The sequence below is a fragment of the Pygoscelis adeliae genome, unplaced genomic scaffold (assembly GCF_000699105.1).
Source record: "Pygoscelis adeliae isolate BGI_AS28 unplaced genomic scaffold, ASM69910v1 Scaffold286, whole genome shotgun sequence".
Taxonomy (NCBI): Eukaryota; Metazoa; Chordata; class Aves; order Sphenisciformes; family Spheniscidae; genus Pygoscelis; species Pygoscelis adeliae.
The window spans coordinates 333,165-343,331 of record NW_008825076.1 but is presented as its reverse complement, the minus strand read 5'-3'; the positions used below and the strand labels follow the sequence as shown (position 1 = coordinate 343,331).

The following is a 10,167-nucleotide window of genomic DNA, read 5'->3' as shown; positions in this document are numbered from 1 at the left end:
TGCACCTTCCCTCCCAGTCATGGCTAGCAGCAAGGAGCCGGTTCACCCCACCAGCCTGGCTCCCCAGCCCCTCTCCCCTGCTTCCTGGGGAGACGGTCCCTTCCCTTTGCTCCCTGTCTCAGTGGACGGCACGTTCTCACCTTGAGGGGAGTGGAAATGGCAGCTGGAATGTGGGCTGGAAAAAAAAAAAAAGAAAAAAAAAAGAAAATGTTGAGGCTTGTCCAAACCTACTCATGTTTATATTGGAGCCTGTGAGTGACATCAGAGCAGGGAGAGTATAAACACCAGCAGGACCTACTCGGGGCTTTAAAACCTGCAAACACGCCGCTGCCTCCAAACTGCCTGGGGGGTGATGTGCTGAAGTGGCAGAGGGGAGAGCAGCATGAGGCTCCAGCTGGAGAAGCAGATCCTCTTCCTCTCCCTCCTCTGCATCCTCTCCAAGGTAAGGGAGCCGGGGCCCTGGGGTGGCTTTAGCCTTAGTCTGGAAAGCACACCGTTCTTGAAAGTGAGATGCAGGGAGGACTGGGGTGTTTCAACGAGCCCGGTGGCTAATGCCGGCTGGCAGACCGGCTGTATTTATGCAATCCCATGGGGGGCAGAGCTATGCTTGGGAGAGACATTTGCAATTAAGCAGCAGGGTCTTAACGGCCATGGGCCAAAGGCGTCTGTTGTGCAAGTCCACGGAGCATGCAGGAATGACAGCAATGCGTTCTGTTTGCTCGCCCTGTCCCTGCAGCTCTCCCACACCCGGGGCTGTGGTATGCGTCCCTGCAAGTGAGCGAGCAGCGGCTCAGCGGTAGCGGCTCCTGCAGACTCCTTGGTCCCTGCCCAAGCTCCCGAGGCAGGGGGCCAAGCGGCGAGCACCAGCCTCGGCATTACTCAGCTCTCCCCCCCTCCCCAGGATGCTCATGCAAAGCCAATGCCTCCGACAGGATTTGGGTTGTCGTAGTGTGGTTTTTTTTCCCTCTTGGATCTGTGTGAAAATAGTTGCTGTGCAGAGAACAGGAAAGTTGAAAAGTGTTGGGTATCTCAGCTCCAAGTTCTTCTAATTGCTTCTTGAATCCCAAGGCAGACCTTCTGCAAGCAGGGACATCATGGCAGCATTGTGCCTATTTGACTCCTTTCCCAGACAGTTAAGATCTCTGATAGGAGCTACATTGTCATCTAAAGACAAGTTAATTACAAAGAGCGGAGGGAAACGGATTAATGGAGTCGGCTTGGCTAATCTTTCTAAAACATTGATTTGTAATAGCAACCTCCTGAAAGATGAAAAATGCCCTTGGCTGCCTGGGTAAGCTGTGACGGAGAAATGACTCCTGCCCCAGGCGCTCATGAGCGCCTGGAGAATCACCAAGGGCCCTCGTGCCTCCAGCCCAAACCTGGCCACCACAGCCAGTCCTTCGGTCCCTGCCGCGAGTCTCTCTCTGGTTTCTGCCACACAATGGTGCTCATTGATAAAACTAGAACAAGACCCAGATTGCCCAGCCCATTTCGGATATATTCTATCTCCTGGCACTGACATTTTTACAGGCCCATAAAAAACATCTGAACTGCTGCAAATGGGGAACAGATAGCACACCAGCACCCACCTTCTCTCTGTAACTGGTCATGTCAGACCTGATACTACTGGGAGAAACTAAAAGAGAAAGAAACATGGTATCTAAAATCCACATGGTCCAGCTGAACCCATCCATCTCTCAGCAGTCTCAGCAGACACCAGCGTCTTGACCAGCACAGGGCTCAATTTTTCGGTTGCACATTTGCTGAACTGCTGCCTGCGTTGCACGTGCTGGCCATGCAGCAAGCAGAGCAGCAGGGCTGCTGGAGAGCGGCGCAGAGCTGCTGCGTGGGGCTCACATGTGCACTGTTAGGCCAGTACTGGCAAAGAATTCACTTTGAAACTGCAGAGCCAAATCACTTGGCTTCAGGCCCTGTATGTAACAGCCCTGTCAGATACGACATGACGGGAGCATGAGCGCTGCCTGCAGAAGCTGTTTGTGCCAGGGTTAATTGTGCAAGCAGAATGAGCCGTGGATATAAACACCTACCTGCCCGGGTGAACTCCTGCAGGCACAGCCCTGGCTAACAACCGGCTGAGTAGGCAAACAGCTACAGCGCACAGCCCTGCCGAAGTAATTGCTCAGCCTAGCTGGGGGGGGGAAATGCAGCTCCCAGTCCTTGAAAACACGCCTATCTCAGGGCTCCTCACCCGGTGGGCCAGGCCAGGCAGAGGATGCTGCAGCCAGGGACAGGCAGGGGAGGCAGCTGGATCAGGAAGGAAAGCAGTGAGGTTCCTTTGGCTTCAGTTCCCCCACTGCTAATGCGATGCCCTGTTTCTTGGCATGAATGAGAGCTGTTAAGACTGTTCAGAGTGAGGTGCTGCGCCCTCACCATGTGCGTTCAGCCCCTGCGAAGCCTCCTCTCCGGCTTTGCACAACCCGCTGCCCCTGCAGCAGGCATGGGGGCAGGCTGCTTTCCCCTCCCTCCTGCCGGGCTGCTTAGGGCAGCGTGTGGCTGCCTCCGGGGCTAGCGGCTCTGTTAAATGACCACCACTACCTGGGACGTTCGCTTTGGAGCTCCATCTTCGTCCTCTAGATTCAGAGCAGTGGTGCATTTAAGTTCCGATCCCACGGAGTGCTGAGCATCCCTGATTCTCCCTGGTTTCCATGGGTGCCCATCACGCTGTGCCTTTAGAGGACAATAGCTTTCCAGGCTGCTTTGCTGTATTCCCATGGATTTTCAGAGCCTCCCTCCACCAAAAATCTGCCCCCATGATTGAGAGAGGATTACCTGGCTGTCCCAGTGAAAGAGCAGCCATAAACTAAGAAACAACCTGTATTGAATCAGCGATGGCTTTGCCTCTGCAGGTGTGTGCCCAGCTGTGTCGAAGACCATGCTACTGCCCCTGGGTGCCACCCCACTGTCCCCGTGGGTCCCCCCTGGTCCTGGACGGCTGCGGCTGCTGTAAGATCTGTGCCCGGCGCCTGGGCGAGCCCTGCGACTTCCTCCACATCTGCGACCAGAGCCAGGGCCTCATCTGCGACTACAGCGCGGCGTCCGCGGGGACAGGAGCCACCTGCAACTGTGAGCACAGGGCTGCCCGCTCCCCCCGGGAATGCCCCTGTGCCCCCAGCCCAGCACACACCCCAGCTCCAGCCAGGGCCCCAGCCAGCTCCAGGCGTCCTGCAGCACTTTCAGGGAAGCAGTTAAGGCTCCAAAAGCAGCTTTACTGAGGATGATGGACGCAGCTTGGCCGCAGGGCTGTGCTGCAGCTCCAGCCAGCTCTCATGCTGTTTGCCAACTGGGGTTTTGGGGTGGTTTGCGTGGGGATGGACACAGGGGTCCCAAGGATGCTGCAGTCACCCTGCCGGGGCTGGCGCCTGGGGGTCCTGCAGAGAAATTTCGGAGAAACTTTTTCTGGCCTGAAAACTCTGAAAGGCAGGGCCAGAGCTGAAGCGCAGTGGGTTTCTCACCAACTGGTGAGCTGTTACTTTGAAAATACAGAGAGATGGGGAGAAGAGGAGGTAGGGAAGGGGAGGAGGTTGGGCGATGCACACGCTGCTGCAAACCCATGTCTGCCCCACACACCCTTCAGTCACTTCTGTGGCCTCCCGGTTCAGCCTCTTCGTGCCAGCCCCATGGTTCCCCCCAGCAGTCCCCTCTGCCATCCACATCTCACCATCACTTTGTCCCTAACGGGCTCCCCGGCTGTTGCTTGCAGTTGAAGACGGCGAGGAGGGCTGCGAGGTGAACGGCCAAGTCTATCGAGATGGGGAGGTTTTCCAGCCCAGCTGCAAACTCCAGTGCCGCTGCCTGGACGGGGGCTTCACCTGCGTCCCGCTCTGCCAGGAGGACATCCGGCTGCCCACCCCAGACTGCCCCTACCCACGGCGCGTGGAGGTCCCGGGGAAGTGCTGCCCAGAGTGGATCTGTGAAGCCCGGGACCGGCACCTCCTCCGGGACGCTGGGGCAGGTAAGATGCAGGACATACCCACACAGGTCTCTGGGGATTGTCTCTTCACCCCAGACCATGAACATCAACAGGAGACACCTCATTTCCCCGCCATGCAGGGCTATGCCCGGAGCACCCGGCGGGCACGCTGCATAGCACCTGGCTCCAACCACCCTTTTCCCATCATCTCTTTTCAACCAGCCCCCAGGGCAGCATCCCCGCTGCTGCCATACCCCTGCCAGGAGTGGGGCACGGAGTGGAGCGCCTGCTCGGCCACCTGTGGCATGGGCTTTTCTACCCGCGTCTCCAACCAGAACCGGTACTGCAGGCTGGAGACTCAGAGGCGGCTCTGCATGGCCAGACCCTGCCCAGCTCTGTCGGCAGCATCCCCGGTGGTAAGTGAGGGCCACAGTGAAGCTGGTGCCTCTGGGCAATAGATTTGACCGAGAAAGGGAAATGCCAGCCAACACGAGCCATGGGACCCCTGATTACCTGTGGGCACCCCATCACCCCTCCCCAGCCATGAGCTGACTGTGTCTCAGGGACAGATAAACTATCTATCTCCTGAAACTGCACTTGGAAAACAGCTGACGGCAGGTGCAGACCTGAATTTTGAGATCTCTGCATGTCTGAATCCAAGAGCACCGTGGACCCCACATAACCCTGAGCCACACAGGTGGGCTCGACCTGCCCCTATGGCTGGAGATGCATCTGCAGCTCCTGCCTGGCTCCCTGGGTACGCCCGAGTGGCAGGGCTCTGCCACCCCTTTAATTAACCTGGCACAGCCCCAGTGCAGACACGGTCCAAAACTGCCTTGCTCGCATGCAGCTGGCACTTTCCAGGGCCAGACACTTGCACTGCCACATGCCCCTGCTCCCTAGACATGGGGGACATGCCACCAACCCCCTCCATCTCTCCGTCACTCTCCACTCTACCTTTCCAGAGGGGAAGAGGAGGTCGTTTGTAGCCATGCCCACCCTGGTCGCATTGCGGAGCGAACGCTTCGTCCCGGCAAAGAGTCTGGCACAAGCCCACGGCACTGAGGTTTCGGTGGAGACAGAGGACACGTCCCTTGGGAAACTGGGGAAGAACTGATGGACTTTGGCTGCAACGGAGGGTGGAAATAGAGAACAAGATCCCCATGTCATGCAGCACCTGCCCCTCTGTGCACCCCCACTGCCCCAGGCAGGGTTACTGAGTTTCTCAGGCTGAATGAAATGGGAAATGGGGAAACCCTGCCATGAGCATGAATCCATCCGAGAAACTGGGAATTGGTCCTTTCCCGGATCGGTGGGGCTTCTGGAGAGGTGATGCTGCTCCTCTGCCACATCACGCACGCAGCTCTGCTCTGTGGGGGCTGCAAGAGAGATGGTCTCCAGCACCAGGAAGCCCAAATCCCCAGCAGGACCCCTCATGCCCTGGCCCCCCAGGGAAGGAGCAGGTACATCAGGCCACGCACCACAAGTCACCGCTGCACACCGGGCTGCGCAGCTCGGCCGTGCACAAGCTCAGCCATCCCACGATACCCACCCCGTGACCTGACAGCTGCCTTCCTGGGCATGGGCAGGGGCGTCCTCTGATGGCAGCTCTAATTCACCTTCCCCACATCTCTCCAGAATAAACATGAACCTTCCTGCTCCGCCTGGCCTCCTCCTCTCCAAAGCGCTGGCGGTTTGGCAGGGCTTCGGCGAGCGAGGAGCTCAGACACAGGAGACACCGCTCCGCAGCACCAGACATACCGCCTGCCATCCAAGCACATACCCCACGAGCCGAGGCCAAAAGAAAAGCAGGAAAAAGAGAAAACAAATTGCAAAGATGAGTCGGGGCCGTCTCCCGACGGGCTGGAGCTGCTCCAGCTATGCAAGAGTCGGCGCAGGAGAGCTGCTCGGCAGCTCTGCCTTTACTTTCTCACAGTGATAATCCTTCTGGGTGACTGAAAAATGGAACCCAAATGCCCTCTAACGGCCTCGCACAAGCGTGCAGAGGGAACGTGCGTCCCATGGCGGGGCGAGAAGGGCGACTGGAAAGGAGCAGCTGTTTAGGTGACGTGTCCAGGCGAGATACGGACAGTTTAGATGTGCATTCGTGGAACTGAAAATAAAGATGTGCTCATCTAGGTACGGAGCTTGTCTGGGCCTGTCTGTGTGGGGTGAGCCCGGCTCCGGTGTGCCCTCAGGAGCCCTGCTGCTCATGGCCAGTTCGGCTGCTGCAGGGAAGGCCTGACCCAGGACAGGGCGGCTTGGAGGCACCTCAGTTCAGGCTGCTTAGAATAAGAAAATAAAAAAGAAAAAAAATGTGAATTAAAGCACTGAAAACATTATTACAGTATATTATATCCTGGGTTAAATTCTGCCCCTTTGCTTTTACCCAGCCGTGAGCTCCATCCGCTCTGCCGATGAGACCGACCCTGGCCATAGCGGTGCCTGGTCTCCACTCGCTGCCGGGATGCGCAGGAGGGCACGGCATGGTGCTGGCTGCGTTACTGCTGGGTCTGCAGCCCCAGGCACAGACCAGGCCATGCCTCTTCTCAGCCTCCCAAAAAACAAAGCCCAAATTCTCCCCCTGTAACTCACCCCTCCTCCTGCCAGCCCCACACCTCCTCCGTTCACCCCGGACCAGGATTTCCCTGGCATCATGCCACCATCGTCACCAGCTGACTGTCCTACCGACCCAGGCCAACGGGATTTAGGGGTGCAGGGGCAAAAGGCTGCCTGGCAGAGGGAGCTCCCCTCTGCTGCCCGGGGAAAAGCCTCCCCACAAGCAGCAGGAAAGGCAGCAGGGCCAAGGCAGCCGCTCGCCTGCTCCCCCAGCCTCTGCAAGTGCTGAAAATAAAATTAAAGTCCAGGATGCTTTTCAGTCACCTCTTGGGGGGAAGAAAGGAAAAAAAAAAAACCACCTCACTGCTCATGCAGTACAACATTGCTTACAAAGAGAATTATTTACTGTGATCATCTGGTGCTCTGCCCGAATACAAATGATTAATTCAGTTTGATACGGAGGACGCAGTGAACCTCTGGCAGGCAGCAAATCGCATAATGAACGTGGCCCAGTCTGCAGCTTTTGTTGGCTTTTTTACCTCTGTGATGGCTGTGCCAAAAAAGCAGTGACACGAGGCTCATGTAGACTTTAAAACCACAATGTTCCTCGACTGACATGGATAAGATATGTTCTATGTACTGAAAATCGTGTTTTTTAAGCCAGTTCTTGTTTCAGCATGTTGGGACACGGCCACCAAGGCCGGGTGAGCTGCTGGCAGGGAGTGCTGCCAGGGCTCTCACGCCCTCCCAAATCCTGCCCAGCTGCCTCTGGGTGATGGTAAAAATCAAAAGGTCACTTTTCAAGCAGCAACCTGCAATTGTCAGCTCCAACAGAAATGACTCAACGCACGTCTGCTATAATTTTCTTTTTTTTTTCTGCAAAATGTCATTTCTCCCTGATTCACTAAGCAGAAAACATCTAAATAATGAATTAATGAATCCAAATAAATCAGAACTATTTTTCCCTAAGAATACAGGGAAATCAACTCTTGCAATTTGATTGCCAGTCTCACAATATTTGCTGTTCCTTCTAAAGCCCTGCTACCCTGGAAACATGTGGTTATTTGAGGATCACGTTTATTGCAGCCTCTGACACAGTGGGTCCCGGGCTTTGCCTGCTCTTGTGGGGCAGTAGATAAATACTCTGCCATCCACAGATGATTGTGGTCACCCGTAAAGATAAAAAGAACCCCAAAACAGAAGACAACTCACCCCTGTCCTCAAAGCATACTGCCACATCTGCACACGTAAATGGCATGTGATTTGACAACCGTATTCCCGAACCGGCAGTGAGCAGCAGATCACAGCTCATTACAGTGCAAGCACACACAGCAGCTGAAGGAGAAACTGGTTGCTGCTGCATGAGTAAACGTGCATCAGAATTTTTTTTCCAAGCCATTCTCATGACTGATGATTTTTAAAAGCATGGAGTTGGCTGAGAAAGGGCCGGATGAGCCCCTCATTAAAGCTAAACGTTGTCACATACCTCCCTGAGCACGAGTGCAGTGCTCAATAAAAAAAAAGTAGATCAAGGCCCTTTTTTTGCTGTTGGTGAAAAGCCTTGAATGGGTTGCCTGAAAGCCCACCACTCAGGTTACGTTGTTTGATACCCGCAGGAGCCATCCCAGCCCTGTGCTCTCGCCCTGCCCTGGACGCGCTGGCAGCAGGATCGCTGCCGCGTGCCAGAGCCGGGAACCGGGGGGAAGCATCCCAATAGAGGATACTCAGGCAGAGCTGGGCGGTAGCACCTCTACTGCGAGTGAAATCATGGGTCAAGTGAACACCTTAAACTGACTTGAGGCAGGCACAAGAGAGGAGCCGTGCCTCTGCATGCGTGCCTCCAACAGGTCCAGGGAGCAGGAGATGTGGAGGGCACGGGGCTGCAGCCGGGCGCAGGCGGTGCTCCCCGTGCCCTGCCCTGCTCCTCCCTTCCCATGGCAGGAGGCACCCAGTCCCAAGTCTTCATTCTGGGGACAGCGAAAGTTTTGCCTACAGTGCTGAGAGCAGCTTGTGACCCCTCCCATGATTACGGCAGTCCTCCCAGCCGGCTGCTGTCTCTGCCTCAGTTTCCCCAATGGTTGATGCTCTGGGACAAAGGGGGACCGCTCCCGGTTTGTTCCTCTCATCTCGCTACACCTCCCAGTGCCACCCCAACCCCAGGCTGCAGGAGCAGCTGAAATGCACGGAGGCGAAGGGGGCCGGAGCAGGGCAGGGTAGGGGACTGCTTTCCTGAGGGGTGAACCGCCATGGACCCCCTCCTCTGCTACTCCAGGAGCACAGTTCCACCAGAGCCTCTGTAAACCTCAGAAAAGCCATATCCTCACCCCATGGAAACAGCTTTTAAGCTTCACCTCTCGGGACACTCCTGTAGTGGCTAGATTTTATCATGTAGGCAGGAAATAACATACAGCCTTTCCCATCGTTTATCTGCTCCAGAAAGCACTTTTTGGAGTCAACACACTGATACCCACAATAAGCAGCTTCTACTGCCCCATGTCTTGGGCTTCCCTACGCTGGCCCCGACCTGCCGTGCCCGAGTATGGTCGAGCGGAGATGTTCGTCTGCTCCCAAGGAGGGAAGGGCAGTGAGGATGGCTCAATAGACTCACCCCTCCTCCTTCCCTGCCAGCAGATGAGGTATCAGCCTCTTCCCACCCCCTGCCCTGGACTAAGTTCCCGGAAAGCAGGTGGCCGTGGCCCTTCCTGGGCCCAGCCCTTCACCTGAAGTTGTTTTGCCAAGGTCACTTCCCTATGGCTTGCCAGGGTAAACCTTCTCCCTTCTGATTGCTTGTTTACTCCTGCGCCTGGAGATAAAGTTATTTCTGGCCTTGTTTATGCGGCAGCAGCTGCTCAGCAATGCAAACGGGGGCTGGCTTTCCTTGGGGGTCCTCTTTGCCATTGCTGGTTTTAGCTCTTGCCCCAACCTCACAGTATCTGGGTGTCTTCTGCATGACATCCCCTGCAACAGGGAAGGCAGAAGAGGAAGGTCACAATCTGTCTCGCATTTCCTCCCCACATGGGTCAAAACCGCTCAAAGGAGGGGGGAGAAGAGGATTTTTCTATTTGGGGAGGCATATAGAAGTAGGCAACAAGAGCAGGTCGTTGCTGCATGCTGTAGGGAAGGTGCAGCCGTTCGGCAGGGAGCGGGGCTTACTGCTGCCTGCACTGGGGGCAGGCAGCCTGGCACACCCGTGCCTGCTGGCACTGCCCGCGGCACCGGCTGCCCGCTGGAGCCGGGCTGGCAGCACGAGCCCCATGGAAAGCTGCCGGTCTCTGCCTTAACCCCGCTCCCGGTGTTTCTGGATGGACGGCATGGTCTGAGCAGTGGGACCAGGAGAAAGGGTGTCAGGAGTGGAAGTGAGGGGCAGCTCATGGGGTGCAGGCTTCCAGCCCCTGCTCTGGAGGGACTGGGGGTTCTCCTCACCCTGAGTGGGACAGAACAGAAGCAGGCTGAAAGCTTTGGCCCCCGCCATCAGACATCTCCCACCCACTCCGAGGCAGACCCTCTCTCCCCGCCTCCCTGCCTGCTTCCTCCCACTCCCTCCAAGCACGCACAGCATCCGAAATAGCCGGGGGCCTGCACGTCCCTGGCGCCCAGCTCAAAATATCTCAAGTGGGCTGGCGGCAGGCGCCGAGGGAGAGGCGGAAGCCGCCGGACACCGAGGCTCTCTGCTGAGG

At 56.6% G+C, this 10,167-nt stretch overlaps 2 protein-coding genes across 2 annotated transcripts in view; both read left to right on the top strand.

The window, feature by feature from the left end:
* The first annotated feature begins 382 nt into the window (after window positions 1-382).
* Window positions 383-4,976, top strand: WISP2 (WNT1 inducible signaling pathway protein 2). The gene is made up of 5 exons (XM_009326833.1): window positions 383-442; window positions 2,868-3,084; window positions 3,728-3,973; window positions 4,166-4,347; window positions 4,897-4,976. The coding sequence occupies exons 1-5, from the start codon at window positions 383-385 to the stop codon at window positions 4,918-4,920; spliced, it is 729 nt and encodes a 242-aa protein (XP_009325108.1). The 3' UTR covers window positions 4,921-4,976.
* The window catches only part of LOC103919335 (P2Y purinoceptor 1-like), a 6,617-nt gene continuing 1,372 nt past the window's right edge, over window positions 4,923-10,167 (top strand). Inside the window, exon 1 of the mRNA XM_009326832.1 lies at window positions 4,923-5,003. Within this exon, the coding sequence (XP_009325107.1) occupies window positions 4,923-5,003 (81 nt within the window). The remainder of the gene's footprint in view (window positions 5,004-10,167) is intronic.

Coding starts and splice junctions, on each gene's coding strand:
- WISP2 (XM_009326833.1), top strand. CDS start 383: ATGAGGCTCCAGCTGGAGAAGCAGATCCTCTTCCTCTCCCTCCTCTGC. Junction 3,085..3,727: donor GACAGGAGCCACCTGCAACT/GTGAGCACAGGG, acceptor TTGCAGTTGAAG/ACGGCGAGGAGGGCTGCGAG. Junction 3,974..4,165: donor CCTCCGGGACGCTGGGGCAG/GTAAGATGCAGG, acceptor CCCCCAGGGCAG/CATCCCCGCTGCTGCCATAC.